The sequence below is a fragment of the Fusarium sambucinum genome, chromosome I (genome assembly GCF_050947815.1).
Source record: "Fusarium sambucinum isolate potato_lamoka chromosome I, whole genome shotgun sequence".
In the NCBI taxonomy this organism is placed as follows: Eukaryota; Fungi; Ascomycota; class Sordariomycetes; order Hypocreales; family Nectriaceae; genus Fusarium; species Fusarium sambucinum.
Window position 1 is genome coordinate 11,842,017 of NC_139294.1, and position 17,251 is coordinate 11,859,267.

The 17,251-nt window shown below is 46.3% G+C and overlaps 7 protein-coding genes across 7 annotated transcripts; 3 read left to right on the forward strand and 4 right to left on the reverse strand.

The window, feature by feature from the left end:
• Window positions 1–305: 305 nt before the first annotated feature.
• On the forward strand, window positions 306–1,823 carry FSST1_006586 (flavin monoamine oxidase family protein; the record flags this gene model as incomplete). Its single annotated transcript, XM_083232970.1, has 2 exons — window positions 306–507; window positions 598–1,823. 2 exons carry the CDS (start codon window positions 306–308, stop codon window positions 1,821–1,823), a joined length of 1,428 nt encoding a protein of 475 aa, XP_083090016.1.
• Window positions 1,824–4,356: 2,533 nt separating this feature from the next.
• Window positions 4,357–5,635, reverse strand: FSST1_006587 (uncharacterized protein; the record flags this gene model as incomplete). Its single annotated transcript, XM_083232971.1, has 3 exons — window positions 4,357–4,527; window positions 4,581–5,170; window positions 5,227–5,635. 3 exons carry the CDS (start codon window positions 5,633–5,635, stop codon window positions 4,357–4,359), a joined length of 1,170 nt encoding a protein of 389 aa, XP_083090017.1.
• Window positions 5,636–6,013: 378 nt separating this feature from the next.
• FSST1_006588 (amidohydrolase) lies at window positions 6,014–7,675 on the reverse strand (the record flags this gene model as incomplete). Its single annotated transcript, XM_083232972.1, has 1 exon — window positions 6,014–7,675. The coding sequence occupies one exon, from the start codon at window positions 7,673–7,675 to the stop codon at window positions 6,014–6,016; it is 1,662 nt and encodes a 553-aa protein (XP_083090018.1).
• Window positions 7,676–8,520: 845 nt separating this feature from the next.
• Window positions 8,521–10,354, forward strand: FSST1_006589 (protein-arginine deiminase domain-containing protein; the record flags this gene model as incomplete). Its single annotated transcript, XM_083232973.1, has 2 exons — window positions 8,521–8,551; window positions 8,604–10,354. 2 exons carry the CDS (start codon window positions 8,521–8,523, stop codon window positions 10,352–10,354), a joined length of 1,782 nt encoding a protein of 593 aa, XP_083090019.1.
• Window positions 10,355–10,694: 340 nt separating this feature from the next.
• FSST1_006590 (uncharacterized protein) lies at window positions 10,695–11,297 on the reverse strand (the record flags this gene model as incomplete). The annotated part of the gene is made up of 1 exon (XM_083232974.1): window positions 10,695–11,297. The coding sequence occupies one exon, from the start codon at window positions 11,295–11,297 to the stop codon at window positions 10,695–10,697; it is 603 nt and encodes a 200-aa protein (XP_083090020.1).
• A 1,092-nt stretch (window positions 11,298–12,389) lies between these two features.
• FSST1_006591 (uncharacterized protein) lies at window positions 12,390–14,900 on the forward strand (the record flags this gene model as incomplete). Its single annotated transcript, XM_083232975.1, has 7 exons — window positions 12,390–12,473; window positions 12,529–12,611; window positions 12,661–13,566; window positions 13,619–13,818; window positions 13,875–14,223; window positions 14,273–14,431; window positions 14,486–14,900. 7 exons carry the CDS (start codon window positions 12,390–12,392, stop codon window positions 14,898–14,900), a joined length of 2,196 nt encoding a protein of 731 aa, XP_083090021.1.
• A 130-nt stretch (window positions 14,901–15,030) lies between these two features.
• Window positions 15,031–16,288, reverse strand: FSST1_006592 (SDR family oxidoreductase; the record flags this gene model as incomplete). Its single annotated transcript, XM_083232976.1, has 3 exons — window positions 15,031–15,781; window positions 15,835–15,964; window positions 16,021–16,288. 3 exons carry the CDS (start codon window positions 16,286–16,288, stop codon window positions 15,031–15,033), a joined length of 1,149 nt encoding a protein of 382 aa, XP_083090022.1.
• Between the last annotated feature and the right edge of the window lie 963 nt (window positions 16,289–17,251).

The window sequence follows — 17,251 nt, forward strand, 5'->3', positions numbered from 1 at the left end:
TCCTATCGGTCACAGGAGCCGGACTTTTAAACGTATCTATAATTCGTCTCTGTACGAAAGGTCCAATCGGAGCTTGCGGAGAAATTAATATCTTACTAAAAGTACTCAAAATGTGGATATTTCCTGCTTTAGCTCGGGAGGACCCGTCGGTACCAAGTTAGGCAATTTTGCCCACATCTATAAGTATAAGAAATTCTTAACTTGGAAAAACAGATATTTCTACAATCTCTACTCTCGCCAGTAATCCATTCAAGTATTAGCTCGCGGCTCTTCACAGTAGCAATTGCGATCTACTGAACTTTGCAATGGAAAACATCCAAGGAGCTGCGTGCAATGGCAACCGTCTCCAGAAGAAGAAGGTGATTGTGGTCGGCGCCGGTATCGCCGGTCTGCATTCTGCATCACTCCTCATGGCCCGAGGCTTTGACGTCGTCGTTCTGGAGGTAAGAGACCGGGTGGGCGGGCGTATTCTCACGGATCGTGAGGATTCTGGTTGCATTGATTTAGGTAAGTCCGAATCTTAAACTTCTACTATGTTGTATAGATGCTGTCTCTCTTCTGCGACAGGTCCAAAAAGGATTACTGACACCTACCTAGGTGCTTCCTGGATGCATGCTACAGCATATAATCCTTTAGTCAAACTCATCTCACAACTAGGGATTGAGTATTATTACGACGACGGCAGCCCGTTGTACTTCACCGAATTTGGCCCTGCCGGGCCTAACTTCAAGGCTGTCAATGTGACGGACGAGTTCATCGACTATCTCAATTATTGGCTCCAAAAGAACCCTCATGGACCTGACATTTCAGCTGAGCATCATATCCGCAGTTTCGTGGATCAACATCAGTTGATTACTGAGGACGACAAACAATGGGCACCGGAAGCTCTGAAAATCGTAGAGAACACATTGGGTCTTCCGTTGAACGAGATTTCCTCCATGTTCTTAAACGAGATGCTGCCACCTCAGCGGGACTTATACGTCAAGGGTGGCTACGACAAGGTTGTGAACTTTGTTGGGAGCACCGTGATTAATTCTCCGGGGACAGTACTATACAACCAAATCGTGGAAAGAGTTGTTTGGGATCGCACGACAGAACCCAATGCCATTGCCTTAGATGTTCGTCATGCCAAGGACGGTAGCACGACTACATTTGAAGCCGACGCTGTGATCATCACCGTGCCTCTCGGTGTTTTGCAACGGAACAAACTACTATTCAAGCCGGAAGTACCTGCGGACATAGCGTCTGGCATTTCAAAGATCAGTTACGGAGCGCTAGGCAAAGTCATCTTTGAGTTTGCCGATGTGTTCTGGTCTAAACATAACGACAACCTCATCTATATCCCTACCCCTGCGAGTCTAGCAGAAGAGAGCGAATGCCATAAGTACCCTGTACTTTCGCAATGCTTTGTGGCGACAAACCTATGGGTGATGTCAGACGCGAGAAAGATTTGTGTCTTGTTATCTCCTCCTGTCGTCCATGAAGTCGAGTCAATGGGGAGCAACCAGCAACAACTATTTGAGTATTTTGAGCCATTACTGGAACTTTTCAGGACGGAGCCATACAAATCTTTACCTCGTATGATAGAGGCTAAGGTTACAAGTTGGACGAAAGATGAATTTGCTGGTTTCGGTACTTATTCAACAGCCAAGGTTGGCGATGACCCAAGAGTACTATGGGATGCTCTTGACAAGAACACGAGTTCCAGGTTACAATTTGCTGGCGAACATTGTTCGCGTACTGGCACAGGCTGTGTTCATGGCGCATATGAGACGGCGCAAATCGCGGCTGAGAACATCACGCGACTTTTTGGTAGTAACTAGGGATTCTTTTCGATAGCATGACGCTATATGGCGAGTTTCGAGATTAAAAAAATAAGAATTCATGCATAGGCTATCGCCATTGCTACCTTCCTCCACTTGTTACAGGCTTTGCGGAGTTCGGAATGGTAAACCTTTCACGTAGAGTGTGTTTTACGAAGTCTCCTTTTCAAGTTATGAGGATTTTGATACATAGTCGTGATCGTAGAACCGCGCCACCAGCTGGCAGGGGCTGGGTCCTCACTATGGAAATAAGATTTGGAGCTAACTAGTAATAGCTAGGAGAATACGAATCGGATGACTAATACCGATCACAGGTAAAAAATTCTTTCAGATCTTGCCGTTACTCTTATTATACGCGTGCCATTATCATTATGTTCAGAAGAGTTCATTAATAGGCAATCTATCAATCTTCATTACCAGCTCTCCACATGGCTGAAAGGACTGAGAAGGCAAAGAGGAAGCGAGCTAGTGCTCCCAAAGTAAGGACTGGGTGTATAACATGGTAAGGCTTCAGTATCACCTCATAGAGTTTAGATCAGCAGTTAACCAAACGGTATAGCAAGTAGGCTACTCCGTGGGGAACATGACGGGGAATTCTTACTAACCTTGGTTGCTCTTTCAGAATTCGTCATCTCAAATGCGACGAGAGAAAACCAACCTGTCAACGTTGTGAGAAAGACAAACACGTGTGTGACGGCTACGCACAGTCTACTGCAAACAACAACATACGAAAAACAACGATTGTTTCTCGACCTGAACACCACTCCAAACTTATAGCCCGATGCCATGTTCCGACTCCGCGCTGTCCGTTATCAGCTCCTTCGATGTTAGAGACACTTGACCCTTCTACAGAGTCTCAGTTCAGTCACCATTTTCGAATCTTCACGGTCCCCGAGTTGACGAATTCGTTGAATTCCATGGACTTTTGGCAAACTTATGTCTTGCCGATGGGCCATAGCTCCAAGCCAGTAAAAGCCGCGATTTGCGCCCTCGGAAGTGCGCATAAATCCTTCAAATTTCTTTACCAAACGGGGCCCATGGCTCAGTCTCTTGCACATCTTTATGAGATGGCATCTATTCGGCAGTACAATAACGCCATTCGGACAATTCAAGAAAACATAAGCTTGTCGTACAAGGATCTTCGGGAAGTTTTAACATGCTGCCTGATATTCATCTGTATAGATAACCTATATGGGCGACATGTGAACGTAACTCGACACCTCGAAGCTGCCCTTTCCCTACTCAATAGTCTGGGTCAATCGCAAATTTCCAGGAACGCGCTTTTGAATGTCGAAGGCGCCAGGTGCAAGCAAGACGACACGGCTGAATTTATAGACGCCATTTATCCTTCATTGTGTGGCTTAGCATCGGACTTATTTCTTTACTTAGGGGATAAGCCTCCCCCCAAACTTGTTTCGGAGCTTACAAATTGGGCGAGAAGTCACAAGACGAGGATTTCAGAAGATATCAATACCCCTTTCACCTCCGTCCAGGCAGCAGCATCGTCGTTGATGCGTATTGAAAGCGCTTTTGACGTTGAGTTCTACGGTGATGGTCTAGATCAGGCAAGTGGAAATGCTTCTTGCGAAGATGCTTATCCCATTGATACCACATCAAAGTTTGGTGATAGAGAAACAAGATCAATCGCACTTTATCACAAGTGGGATACTCGTTTCAAGGTATTTCAGCAGACCTTTGATCCTGCAACAGCCTCTAATAAAGAGCTGAATTTGATGAGAACTCTTGAACTAGAACAAGCAACTTGGAATGCAGCTACGAAATTAACGTCGGTATATGACGACCTGGAGATAGCTGACTGTGTCAATATATTACAGACAGCGGATAAAGTCATTAACAGTCTCGGAGACGATAAACGACATATATTTACGTTCCAGGGCAGTATTATCCCACAAGTAGCCCTTGCTACTATAGCATGCCCGGATACGGATATTCAGTGGCGAGGTGTCCATCTTCTCCGGTTACTTGACAGGAGAGAAGGTATATGGGACAGCAGGAAACTGGCTGATATTTTTACCAAAATGATCATTGCCAAAACAGGCAAGCTCTTGGCTTGGGATGACATCACTGGCGATGTTCCTGAATTGTCGATGCTACTCAACTCACTACAACTATTTACACCTCCTACCGTATTTAACTAGCGATGTAAGTAGCCTCTTGATAATTGGGGTGATACAAAGTTCTAAACGTTTCTTTAGTCACGACATTGTTGAAGCTAGAGTGGATACATGTTTCACATAAAGCTTTCGCTGGTCGCTTCGCAACTTCACGTTGATACGTCAGAGTTATAGCTGGAACCGGACTTGGGTTAGAGAACATGGCTTTCAAAAGGCATTAGATATTAAAAGGAGCATTAGCGGTCCACTGATGGAATGTCTAGTGAACGTATCAAGATAAATGCATAACCTCGACGGTAGCAATTGTTACTTTTGATATCGTAACTAACTATGTTTAATTACATCTTTTCTTTCCTCATTGTACTTGTTTGTTATGTAGACGAGACTGATGCCGTCTTCTATTCTTCTTCGACAACAATCCCCCACTCGTGATCTACATTACCAAACATAATATCTCTCAGCCACCCTTTAATAGTTTCAGCGCATCCTCCAGGGGGGACGGACCCTTTCAGCGGAATATCGATGTCTTCTCCTTCGAAAGCAATGACTGAAACGGACGAAATGAAGAACTGCACTCTATTAGTTGTTATCATAGTAAAGCTCATGGCTTTTTGTAACTTACAGCTGTGCCTGATACAAAAGCTTCAAGAATGCGTCCCTCCTTCCAAGCTGCCTTCAGATCATGCATGTTGAATTTGATTTCGACTACATCCAGTTGATCTGATAGTCTCGACCGAGCTAGATCCAAGACAGATTGCCGAGTGATGCCTTCCAGAATGATCTTGTCATCCAGAGGCGGCGTAATGAGCTCGGGACGCCCGGTATCACGGTTTTTGATAAGCACGAAAAAGTTACTGGCACCAGCCTCAGTGACCTGAGAGTCTGGGCCCAAGACCCAAAGAATTTGATCATAACCTCTCTTACGGCACTCGCCCAGTGAAAGGAAACTAGGTCCATAGTTAGCACCAATTTTGGCGTAACCAAAGCCGCCTGGCCAAGCCCGTGCAGATCCATTTTCTGAGGCAAGAAGACGAAGTCCCGGTTGTTTTGGAGGGGCGCCAGGAGGTGTCTCAGAGGAGTAGTCAGGCCAAGCTACCATAAGTATAATAATAGTAGCCTCGGCTGGAATCTGAATTCCAATTTGTCGGCCATTGCCAATTACGGCAGGGCGAATATACAGGAAGTTCCCAGGCTTGTCTTTGGGAAGCCATCCTTGACAGACTTATTAGTAAAGAGAAAACGTAGAGGGGACTATGTGGGTTTCTCACGAGGGCAATCTAACCGGACCAGTGCCTTGATTAATTTCACTAGCTCCTCCTCGTCAAATGCAGGTAGTGAGACTCGTTGAGAGCTCATAACAAGTCTCTTGGCATTTCGCTCGGGTCTGAACAGTCGCAGTTTGCCATCGAAGCCGCGGTAAACCTTCATACCCTCAAAGCACTGTGTGGCGTAGTGAAGACACGATGCAGCTGGTGATATGGAAATGTCCCCAAAAGGCTTTAGTTCAGGCGCTTCCCACCCTTGGTCGACACTCCAACGAGCAATAACCATGTGGTCGCAGCATGCATTCTGCGCCCAAAGCTCGGCTGAGCCAGGTTCGGGAATTGGATTGAGCTTGTCTGTTTTGGTGATTTTGAGTCGGGACGCATCGAGAGGGCGCTCTGGTGATGTACTCATGTTGTTGCTGGAGTAAGGGTGGTGCGTAGGTGATTAGATGCGAGATTAGACTAACAAAGCACCTATGTTATTGCTGTCAGGCCAGACAACTAACAGTTGGGTTGATATAGATGATAGTTGCGCGACTGGGTGACCACTCGGCTTTTCTCGGCATCTCACTACTGGTAATGCCGCCTTTCCAACACCAACGGCGCAAGGGCGTAAAAGGGCGCCACAGGGCGTAAAAAGGCGTGAGCAACTAAAACGGATATCCCCACAATAATGAACGATGTTATCTTGTCAATCTTTATCTCACAAGGATATCCCCAGATGATGAACTGCCAATCAATTTGGAAAGATATTAAATGCATGGCGTCTTGAACGTATTTATATAACCCTCTAATTGGCATATTGACACTGTGATATACTATTTTTATATACAATTGTCCCTCCTATGATTGTATAGCTTGGTTGTAGATGCAATAGCTCCTCTGGTTGTACGATTAGAGGATCACTGGGCCAGACGGTGAGATCACCGAGAAACCCAGGACGAATGCGACCCCGATGCTGCTCTTCCTTTGTCAGCTTCGCTGCTCTTGTCGTGTGAAGATCAATAGCCTCCTGTCTGGAAATAGCATGTTCTGGACCCAAGACACCCAAAACAGTTTGGCGCGTTGTAAGACCCCAAACTGAGTTCATGGCACCATACGCACCGACAGGGTAATCTGATCCAGCTGAAATATCTGCTCCTTCATCAATCCACTGACGAACCGGAAAGAGGTGGCTCTCTCGCTCTTCGCCAATGTATTGGCTTTGTATTCCAGCAGCATCGTGCAATAAAGGATGCTGCACGGTCACTGGGATCCCAAGTCTGATGGCTCGAGCCCGTTGGTCGCTATGTGCAAGACCCCCATGTTCTATGACCAGAGACCCTGAAGGTATATCAGGACAACGCTTCATTATACTTTGGTATACGTCTAGGAGAACACGGACAGTTCGATCACCAAAGGCATGAGTTCCAATTCTCCAACCCCGGCGAAGGACCATCTCCATTGCTTCTTCAAGGGTATCAGGATCCCAAGTCAGAGTACCGCGAAAGTCAGTAGGTCCGCAGCACCCATGATCCGGTCTGGCAAGGTACGGGCTTTCGGTAGCGCTGGCTTCGATACCACCATCGATACTGAACTTGATACCCCACACTTGTAGCCATGGGTCTGTGTCTAGACAACGCCATTGCTCAACTTCGTCAAGGAGGCTCTCGATTTCGGCGACAGTTGTCATTCCGATAGCCGCAATTAAAACACGTAACCGAACGTGGAGTCTTTTTTCATCGTGAGCCGCTTTGAGGAGCTTCATTTGATTGGCAAAAACTGCACAATCGCGGACGCAGCCGATACCAGTTGCTGCATACGATTTTGATGCACTTTCGATGCCACGGACAGACTCTTCGAAACTCGGCTGGGGCAAAACGGCAAATAGTGGAGTGAGTGCATTATCTTGTAATAACCCGTTGAGATTGCCATCGTTGTCGCGGCCAATAACACCACCCTCTGGGGATACTGTCTTGTCCGTGATGCCGGCCAAATCTAAGGCTACAGAATTGGCAACAATGTTGTGACCGCCGCGCTTGACTATGATCGGATGCTGTGTGGACACATTATCCAGTTCTTGTCGTGTCGGAAACCGCTGTTCTTCGAGATTGAACTCCTGCCAATTGGCTGTGGTCATGATCCATTCACCGATAGGTGTACTATCGGCACGTTGACGCAACATGTCAAGCATAGTAGGTATGTTCTTTGCCAAATGCACAGGCACGTCGAATTGGCTCATGGCAGCAACCATGAGGTGAGTGTGAGTATCGTCGAAGGATGGTAGGACAGTACTGTTGGGCTCATCAAAGACGATAGTGTCCGGCCCGATGTACTCGTCCAAGCCATGGGGTTCTGTGGAAACTGCGACGATGCGATCTGCGCTGATAGCAACGACGCGACACAGACCCAGTGCTGGGACTTGGGTATGTATCTTCTGCGCACGAATTACAAGTGAGGCGAAGGATGTCATGTTTCTTTGAATACAAATATTTGATTCTGAATTGTATAGATATCCTATCAATCTTATAGTGAGTAGTATCGATATAAGTGTTTGTGAATAGTCGGAATCATACCCCCCGATTGTCCGTCTGCCGATCGGCCTCGCGCCATTGTGTAGAACTACCGAAGATCGGTATCGGCACTAACATCGGACCGATGTTCAAGATACCGACGACGACTGTCACTTTCCATAACACGAGATGTGCAAATTGACTTCAACCATAGTCGGCCCTTGAACCTGGACTCATCTTAAAGTATGGAATAAAGTCAAGTTTGAGTACATATTTACGATCCTCCTCATCACGTGGGATCCACTTATTTGTTATCCCACCGGCCAACTCGAGACTTTGTCGCTCCGGGACCGACAACAACCCGATGTCAAGTCAATCTGACAATGTAATGCAATGCAGTATGCCAAGCATAAAATACCCTTGTAGTTAATATAGCCAGAGATGCATATACCTGAAAATGGTGGAGCCGTTATAAGGCGCAGCTAAGCGCAGTACCCTGTCTTTACGGTCTAACCAATCAGAGTTTCTCAACTGGTACCAGAATTATTATCTGATTTGGAGTTAAGCTTAGATGAGGCACTCTTTTTCATCTCCCCATGGGTGAACATTCACGGTACTTGGAAGTATGAATACTACTATTGAGGACTTGGACCTCAACTATGATTGGATGTAACGTATACACGGAGGCAACTTCAAGGATTGGGCATCACCTCGGTTTCTTTGAGCAATATGTATAAGAAGAGGACAGTAGGTCTTCTATTCTCATGAAACCGCTCAGACATCACAAGTCCCCCTTCGCCTCAAGATGCATATTTCCCACCTTCTGGCCTTTTGTGGTATGTTGACTACCTTATAGAAATACTCCATTTAATCTAATTCGTCCACCAGGCCTTCCCGTGGCTTTAGCGGCATACCAGAATCCTTCAATCAATGCTGATATACGTGCCGATACCAACCGCGACGGAAAGGTTGATCTCAAAGGCACTTCGGATGTAATTGGCAAAACGAAATGGACTGAAACCTCGGGCGCCATTTTCTTGCCAAACATTGGCGATACTGACCGACGCTGTTCCAAGAAAGCCCTTAGTGGCCCGGCGCTAAGCAACGAGGAACTTGACGACTGCAACGATGCATCGGACAATATCCAGAGATCGCCCCAGTTTTTGGCGCCTCTCAAGACTGTGCCTGTTCCATCTGCTTCCAAGAACATCAAGGGAACTGTGTCCATTCCTGATGTTAAGCAGCGCCGTTTCTGCCGTATCTTCCGTAAGGAGGGAAACAAATGGGTATTTTTGGACGACAAGTACGTTTTTACACAGGAGGAATTGAAGTCTGGACTCAATCTGGGAATCGATGGTCGCGATACTCGACGACCTGGTGGATGGGACGGACGAGTCACTGTTCGCTTTGAACTGAACGACGGCGGGGTCAAATCTTCTGATGAAGTGATGCTCCGCGTTGCCCCAGTCTTGATTCATCATCATCTCCAAAACGTCCAACAAGTCCTAGCTGTCCAGGGTAACAAGACCGATTCGCCGTACCTGGTCGGATTCACCGAGAGTTTATCCTCAGTGGTCAAGGCGGCTGGTGTCAAGAAAGACCTATATCTTTTCAACGCCAGTGATGATATTTGGGCTCAGGACTTTATGGAGCCTGGCTATGCAAACATGCCCGGACCCAAGGGTACTGTTTCCATTCGAATCATGATCAGATCCCCACAAGACGAGCGCGTGGCTGGTCGCCAGCTCTTTGAGTACTATCGCAAAGCTGGCGTTGGTGCCGTGCAGCACCTCGGAGGAGCGCGTGATGAGATTAACTCTGGGGGTAACATCGAAACTATCCCTCCTTATACTTTCAAGGGCAAGTCTTGGCCATCTGGTCGTGTCATTCTGGGAAACCATGGCAAGCAGAAGCATCATATTCTTCCTTACCTTCTGGCTCAGGAGTCTCAGCATCCTGTTCTACTCGACACTGCATGGCTCGCTATTGGTCATGTCGACGAGTTTGTTCAGTTTCTCCCGGCTAAGAACAAGCGAGGATGGGTTGCTGTCATCGATGACCCTCGTGCTGGGATCAAACTTCTCGAGGGTCAGCGCAAGGCTGGTCATGGAGATATCCCCGCTATCTCACGCAAGAATGATACCAGCAATGGTTCTGGGGATAACTGCGATGGTTGGGCTTGCGGGCCTATTCCCGTCAATTCCCCTTCTATTAGTGGACTCCTGAACGACAAGAAGTTAATGAAGCTTAACGAGCAATGCGCTCGTCGTATTGATGGCAACATTGAGATCCTCAAGCGAGAGTCTGGATTGACTGACGAAGACATCATTCGCATTCCTTCTTTGTTTGAGGGTAGTAAGTTCCCCGGGACTGATGACTCTCGTCTTCAAGTTGGCGCTTTCTTCCCTGGTGTCGTGAATAATCTAGTTCTTACTGGCTACAACACATGTGTTGCACCTAACCCATGGGGTCCTGTCGTCAACGGAAAGGATGTCATTGCTGAGGCTATTAAAGTCAAGTACTCCAAGATCGGTGTTGACCTCAAGTTCATCGATGACTGGAATACGCACCATAACTATGGCGGAGAGGTTCATTGTGGAAGTAATAGCATTCGCGATATGTCTGCTCGCTGGTGGTAAGGGTGAAAGCAGGTTGTGTTTCAGTTAAATATTGATGTAGATAATAGTTGCATGACTAAATAACAATTCGGGTGTTCTTAGTATCTTATTACTGGTATCTGTCTAATAGTAATGGCACAAGGGCGCAAAGAATTAAAAACAGTATCTTTCCATAACTAACTAACAGACACCCTTACACCGCCAACGTATCAAGAGGACAAGGAGACAAGGATGTTACTGTAAGCTCTATTGCATTTACTCTCTATATAGAAAATGAATGATATATTGAAAAGTAAAACCGTAAGCCTAAGCTGATGCGTTAGTATATCAACTAAACACAATGCAGATATAGATCTTTTACCTAGTTAGCTCCAGCTACAGCCAAACCAGCAATAGCAACAACAGCAATAGCTCCAAGCCCAGTGCTACGCACTCCAGAGTTCTCAGCAACGTTGCTAGGAGTAGAGGTGCTTGAGGCAGTCTCGGTGACAGAGCCTGTGGCTGAGTCGGCGGCAGAGTCGGTGGCCTTGACAGTAGCAGTGGCCGTCTCCGTGGCGGATGCAGTAGCCCAAGCAAAAGAAGAGCACATTCCGCTGATGGGAACATTGTAGGAATCAAGCTGCTCCTGAACTTCGGGAACATCCTTGCAAGCGTCGTAAACGCTGGAAATATCATCCTTTATCTCAGAAACCCAGCTCTCCATGGACTTGGCGTAGGCGGTATAGGCAGCGGCCATGGAGCCAGTGACTGCAGGAATAACGCAATTGTCTGCGACGTCCTCGAAGTCAGTCTGCTTGGCGATGAAGCTTGCGAGGGTCTTGTCTGCAGTTGGCATGTCGCTCATGACTTCGACGAGATCGTTGGCTGCGGAGGTGCATTCGTCGATGTCGCGCTTTTCAACATTGGCGCCGTTGACGGAAGCAGCCATGGCTGCAGCAAAGAGAGAGAACTGAATGATTTGCATTGTGAGAGAGAGACTGTGGTGATTTTTTAAAAGAGTGTAGAGAAAGGAATGTTGAGTTGGTTGATAATGTCAACTGACAAGCTAAGAAAGCTGGATGAAGTCTTTATATAATGCATTCCGTTCACAAGCCGTTCACACCGAAATGAGGTTGACAAACGGAATCAAAACCGCCCAGACTGTCGGTCCGTTACTGGTGCCTGTTGAACATCATAGCTGAAGATCAAGAGTTCCACAAGGAACCTATTGCTCGAAGTTAATTGGATGGCTAGTCCGAAAGATCGTCGTGACCCATCGGCACTGACCATTTGTTTCGGTAGTTACCGAATATGGTCAAGAACATTCATTTCAGCAAAAACTCTAATCACGTTATTTGACTAATGGCATGCTCTTGTTGACAGTCTCTAGTCCTAATCAGGAATGATGGAACGCGAAACGCGGTTTTCTAGACGCTATAAGGAAGAAATTGGTTTGTTCCATTGAGAAAACCGCGCCCTACATCTGATAACAAGCACACTAATGCAGGGGTGACGGATGCCGGCTACCCTATTGTTCATTGACATAACTGAGAAGCGGTTTAGATGTGTTCTTGAAATTCCCCGTCATGAGTTAGCATATTATTAGGTAATCTTTATTTAAAAACAAAAAGGGAAGTTTAACATACTAAACACGTTACTGACAATTGTGAAGGTACTTATTTGTTCTTTAGTTACGCCTGAGAGTCTTACACAGAGGCCAACGCTTATAACATAAAAAACATCCTCATTTATGACCTTGTTAGCACTTACTGTCAATACACAACTCTTTAAATCATCATCTCATTCTGTACTTCTACAATTTTCATATATGCAAGGGCTTTCTGTTAATATGTTAACCTTGAAATACCGTGTAATATTTCAGTACGTACTGTTAGTAGACTGTGGGGCAAATAGAAAATCTGCTAGTCTGTTTTAATCTGTATCCAATCAGTGCACTACTTCTGTTTTAGTGCCTCAATGACGCAAATCTCTGACCAGACGAGGGGACGACCAAACCAATTCAACACGTCTCTAACCATCTGCATATCCCTACATTCCGCCCTTTGTGGGTTTGATCATGTCATATGTAAATGGTTCTAATTCTTCCAGTCGGCGTCACATTACAACGGCTTGCGTACGATGTAGAGAGAGTAAGATCAAAGTAAGTGACATTACCAAAAGACTCCAATCTCAGCTGACATTCTACCAACGTACAGTGTGATGGAAAGCTCCCAGTTTGTGGCATATGCAGTAGTAAAAATCGACAGTGTTCCTACAATGTTCGTATGGACAAGCGAAGGTACCTGGATCCGACGTCTACCAGACATTAAAGTTAACCTTTTCCCTAGAATATCGCTGCGTCGCGCTGTCCAAGTGTTTTCACGGCGTGTAACTCAATTGGAAACATGCCTCTACAGTCGAAATATTGCTCTCCCTGAACCCATCATTGATGATAGCACCTTGTTACAATATCTGACAGAATCATATGGAGACCCTTTGCCCGTCACTCCACAACACGCGGCGCCCGAGGTGCCTGGTGGTGTGAGCCAAGTTATGCCCCTAGATGACGATGCCACTCGAGCCTTGATAACCGAAAACGATGTTACGACCAATTTCCAGTCTGATGCATCTATCTCGGCAGACACGATCGAGACACCCAGAGACATGACAGCCCAGACTAAAGCAGGGTGCACTTACGCATCTTCGGATCAACTAACTATGGACACGAACATGGATGCAGACTTTATATGGTACATGTCCACTTTGCCATCTCTATCGACAGATGTTGGAGAACCTTTCTCTCTGGGGGAGCAATGTCCTACAGCACTGCAGCATGGCTCAGATCCGTCAGCTGTAGCCCCTTTTGCAGATGAAGATGCAGACCACACAGAAGAAGAGGATACATCAGAAGTCACGCGCCAGTTCTCTGAACGACTGGGAACACTTTTACCGAGTCCAAGCGGTGGGTGGAGATTCTACGGCGCCACTTCAAATCTTCACTTGGTACATAGTGATACTGGGCATGTCTTTCTAGACGACCGTCAGCCAAGAAGCACCCAAACGTCGCTTGACGCTGTAGGACTCGGACAGAAAGTCGACGAAAAGCTCGTACGGCATCTTACCACTCTCTACTTTACCTGGCAGAACCCGAGTCTACGTGTGGTCGATCAGGTAGCGTTTGAGGCTGCTCGCAATCAAGCTCTGTCTAGTTCTAAAGAAGATGGACTCTATTCTGACTTACTCGTCAGCTCAATGTAAATAGACGCATTCGAAGCCTCATATCTAGCCATTGCTAACACTTGACAGATGCGCCGTCGGTGCGTCGTTTGAGCGGCTGAAACATCCTGAACTCCCAGCACCATTAGGTGCCTTTTTTGCTAGTCGAGCCAAAGTCCTTCTAGAATTGGATCTAGACAATCCTCGGCTTAGCACTGTTCAGGCCCTTACTATCCTAAGTACTCATGAAGGCGGATCGACACGCGACACTCGTGGTTGGCTATACAGCGGTAGGTCTTTTGAATCCAGTATTGACCGTTTGGCTGACGAAGTCTACTTTGTTCAGGTATGGCCATGAGGCTTGCATTTGATTTAGGCCTTCACCTCGATCCAACACCGTACGTTGTGAGCGGGAAGATGTCAGCCGTAGAGGCCAGAGCTCGGACCATTACGTTCTGGGGGGCCTTCGTTACAGATCAGATGTGGGGATTCTATCTCGGAAGACCGTTTCACAATGCTCTTGAGAGCGTGACGCTGAAGAGGCCTTATCAAGATTCGACTTCATATCCTATTACCTATTGGGTACCATATGGGATTCCAGATCCAGATCAACGTACATGGCCGGACACGCAGGAGGTCATTGCGGGACGATGGGTTGCGTTATACGAAATCATGTCTGAGCTTGGATCTAAAATGTGACGTTGAAACTACCATACTGAAAGATTGTGGACTAACAGAGCTCAGGTATTGTAGAACGGATGTCAGCAAGATTGAGCTACAGTCTTTGGCAGAAAACACACTACACGAGCTCAACATGTGGAAATCGTCCCTGCCCCCAGAACTGGCTCTAGATGTGGACGCCCTAGAGTCTAGTGTTCACCTCCCACACACATTAATCTTACAGTAAGTCGAAGTTGAAACCGTTTCGATAAACATAATCTGACTATCCATCTGTAGTATGCAATATGCCTTTTGCATCATGATCCTCCACCGCCCCTTTGTTGCCAAAAGTTACATACAGCCATATCCCCGCGTCGGCGCAGGACACGAGCACGCACGGAGTATGTGCGTGCAATCTGCTATCGACATTGCCAAGCTGATCCAAGGTTACAAAACTCGTTTCTCACTTCGTCACGCGAATATCTTGTTTGTCCATATGGCATTTACAGCCGCTCTCATTTTAGTTTACGCAATTATATCAGACCTGGAGGACTGTGACAGAACCCAACTTTCTGCACATCTAGACGTTTGCTGTCAGGCACTTGCTGAGCTTGGAAATGTTTTCGAGGGCGCGTCGAGAACATTGGAAACTTTGTTGTCTGTCAAGAGGATGTGGCAAGCCCGACTGGTGAGCTCATTTCTTCGGAAGTGACCATGGAGTGGGAACGCCTCTGGAGGCAGGTATCCATGTCAGATAATCATGTAGCAGGATAACTATAGGTTAATTAACGAATTGCTTGTTTTATCCAAATATTCTTGACTACTGTAAATCTAATATACATCTATGCTGGTGGAAGAATCTTGGCGGCCCTCATCCTCTCCCAAGACAGGATGTATCCATCAACAGTGTCAATCTCTTCCAGAAAACCGACGGAGCGAGCCTGAGATAGATCATACTGTCTATCGAAATCGAAGTCCACCATCATGAAGTGAACGTGACCCCAGCCTTGTTCATCAACAAGCTTGTCATTTACCCCATGTCTCTTAGCGACATCATACCATGCTTTCTTGTTCTTATCAACAAAATCCAACATCGAAGTGGCACTAGCATCCGGTGCGCCACCAATGAGACCGAAGTGCTCGCAAAGTCTCGGCCAGACCTGTGCCCAGGTGACGGTCATTCCGTCGGCTATATTGAAGACGCCACCGTCGCCGCACTTGCCGGAGTTCAGGGCCGCGAATAATTCCATCTTGGAAAGAATATCTTGAAAGGTATCTGAATGCGTTGAATGGTATCCATGCTCATAGCCAGGGAATTGAACTATGGCACCTGCACCGTTGACCTCCTTAAACATAGTAAGATAGATGGCAATACCCTGCGCCATGTTCATTGCATTACTGCCTGGGACAAATCCGACTATACCGTCTGGGCGTATCTCAGAGAATGTCCATTTCTTTCCATGAGAAAGGCTCTTGAGAAGATCATATTGGGTGTAGTAAAAGATCTTGCTTGCCCACGGTTCCGGAATTCGGGAGTGCGATTCTTTCAAAGGCGTTGAAATCTTGACTTCTTTGGGAAACTCGAGCCCGTAGCTGATATTTTACGTTAGTCTCAAGCGATTATGAGTGTAGCAGGGAAGTATTACCCTTTACCGCCTGTTTGCAAAATAAAGACTTCAAGATTTGGCGACACCTTTTCCACAGCACGTACAGCATTTTCTAAAAGGTTTGTGTTCACTACCTTGAGGGTTTCAAAATCGTCTTTTGGGATGTACGCTGGATGTTGTTTAGAACAATGAATGAAATAAGATTATGGGCTAATCGATACTGACCGGTAAAGAACACATGTGAAACCGTTTCGATGTCTTCGACTTTTGCCTTGAGCGCAGCAATGACCTCATCAAGGCTTTTGGTCAGGTCTATACCCGAGGCCAACTGAAATCGTTCGTCTTGGGGTAGCTCAAGTTGTTCAACAGTCTTTGGTCGGTTCACTGTGCCTGTTATGCGAGCAAAAGTTGTGGGCGAAGGATAGACTCTTGCTTGATTCATAAGAGACCAGCCGGAAATTCCAGAGGCACCGAAGATGAGCGCGTGAGCCATGGTCGTATTGTACGGGCTGATAGTTGTGTAGGGATGCACAAACTCTCTCGTTGAAGAGTCGAATTAAATAAAACTATTTCATTTGTAATATTCTTTAGTTTTTTGCCGTCTAACGTTATGTCAACTCCACAAAGTTATCAAGATTATGAATAACGTGGGGAAAAAAGCCACCGCTCGGAATTCAGATCCCGCCACAGTAAGGGTCAAGCTTTAACATCACACCCAAAACAGCTAATGAGTATCATGCAAATTAGCCCCTCAGACCAAGGGATGCATATAACGGATTTATGCACCCGAATAAATGTGCATGGGCTTGAACAAGATATCCTAAATGCAAACGCGGTAAATTACTCTGTATATCAAAGCGAAAACTTACAAAGGCCGTGTTACGCTTTTCGATGCGAAATGTGTTATGCATCAGTTCAACAGTTCAAAGTCTTTTCTCTTTTCTTTTATTCTTTTTTTGGAGGTGGAAAATAAGAGAGACAAAAAGCACCGCGAAGAGTTGGCATAAGAGGTAATCCGTCTCCAACGGTAGTGATAAAATGTCTCCATGTCCTGGCCATTCGTTAGAGTTGAGCCGAGTGTCCAGCCATGGCTCATTGACACATAGTTCCAGACATCAATTTCACGTTATTCTTTATCACTTTTGACTCTCCACTAAGAATGATTCACGATTACAAAAAATACTTGTGGTACGGTACGCAATTCATAAGAAGTCTCAATCTATTCAGCTAGTTGTGCACCCAGCTCATCAAAATAAACCTTCCGAAAAGTCGCCAAGCTCTCTTGAAGGGCAGTAGCAATAGTCAAACTAACCAACGAGGACTTGAGAGGGACTGGCATTGGGTTGCCATCGAGTACTGCGCCAACCCAGGCATTCATCTCCGCTTTGAAAGCATCCTCGTAACGATTATACCAAGATGGAGTCGGCTCTATTCTGACGCCCTCGCTATCGCAGAC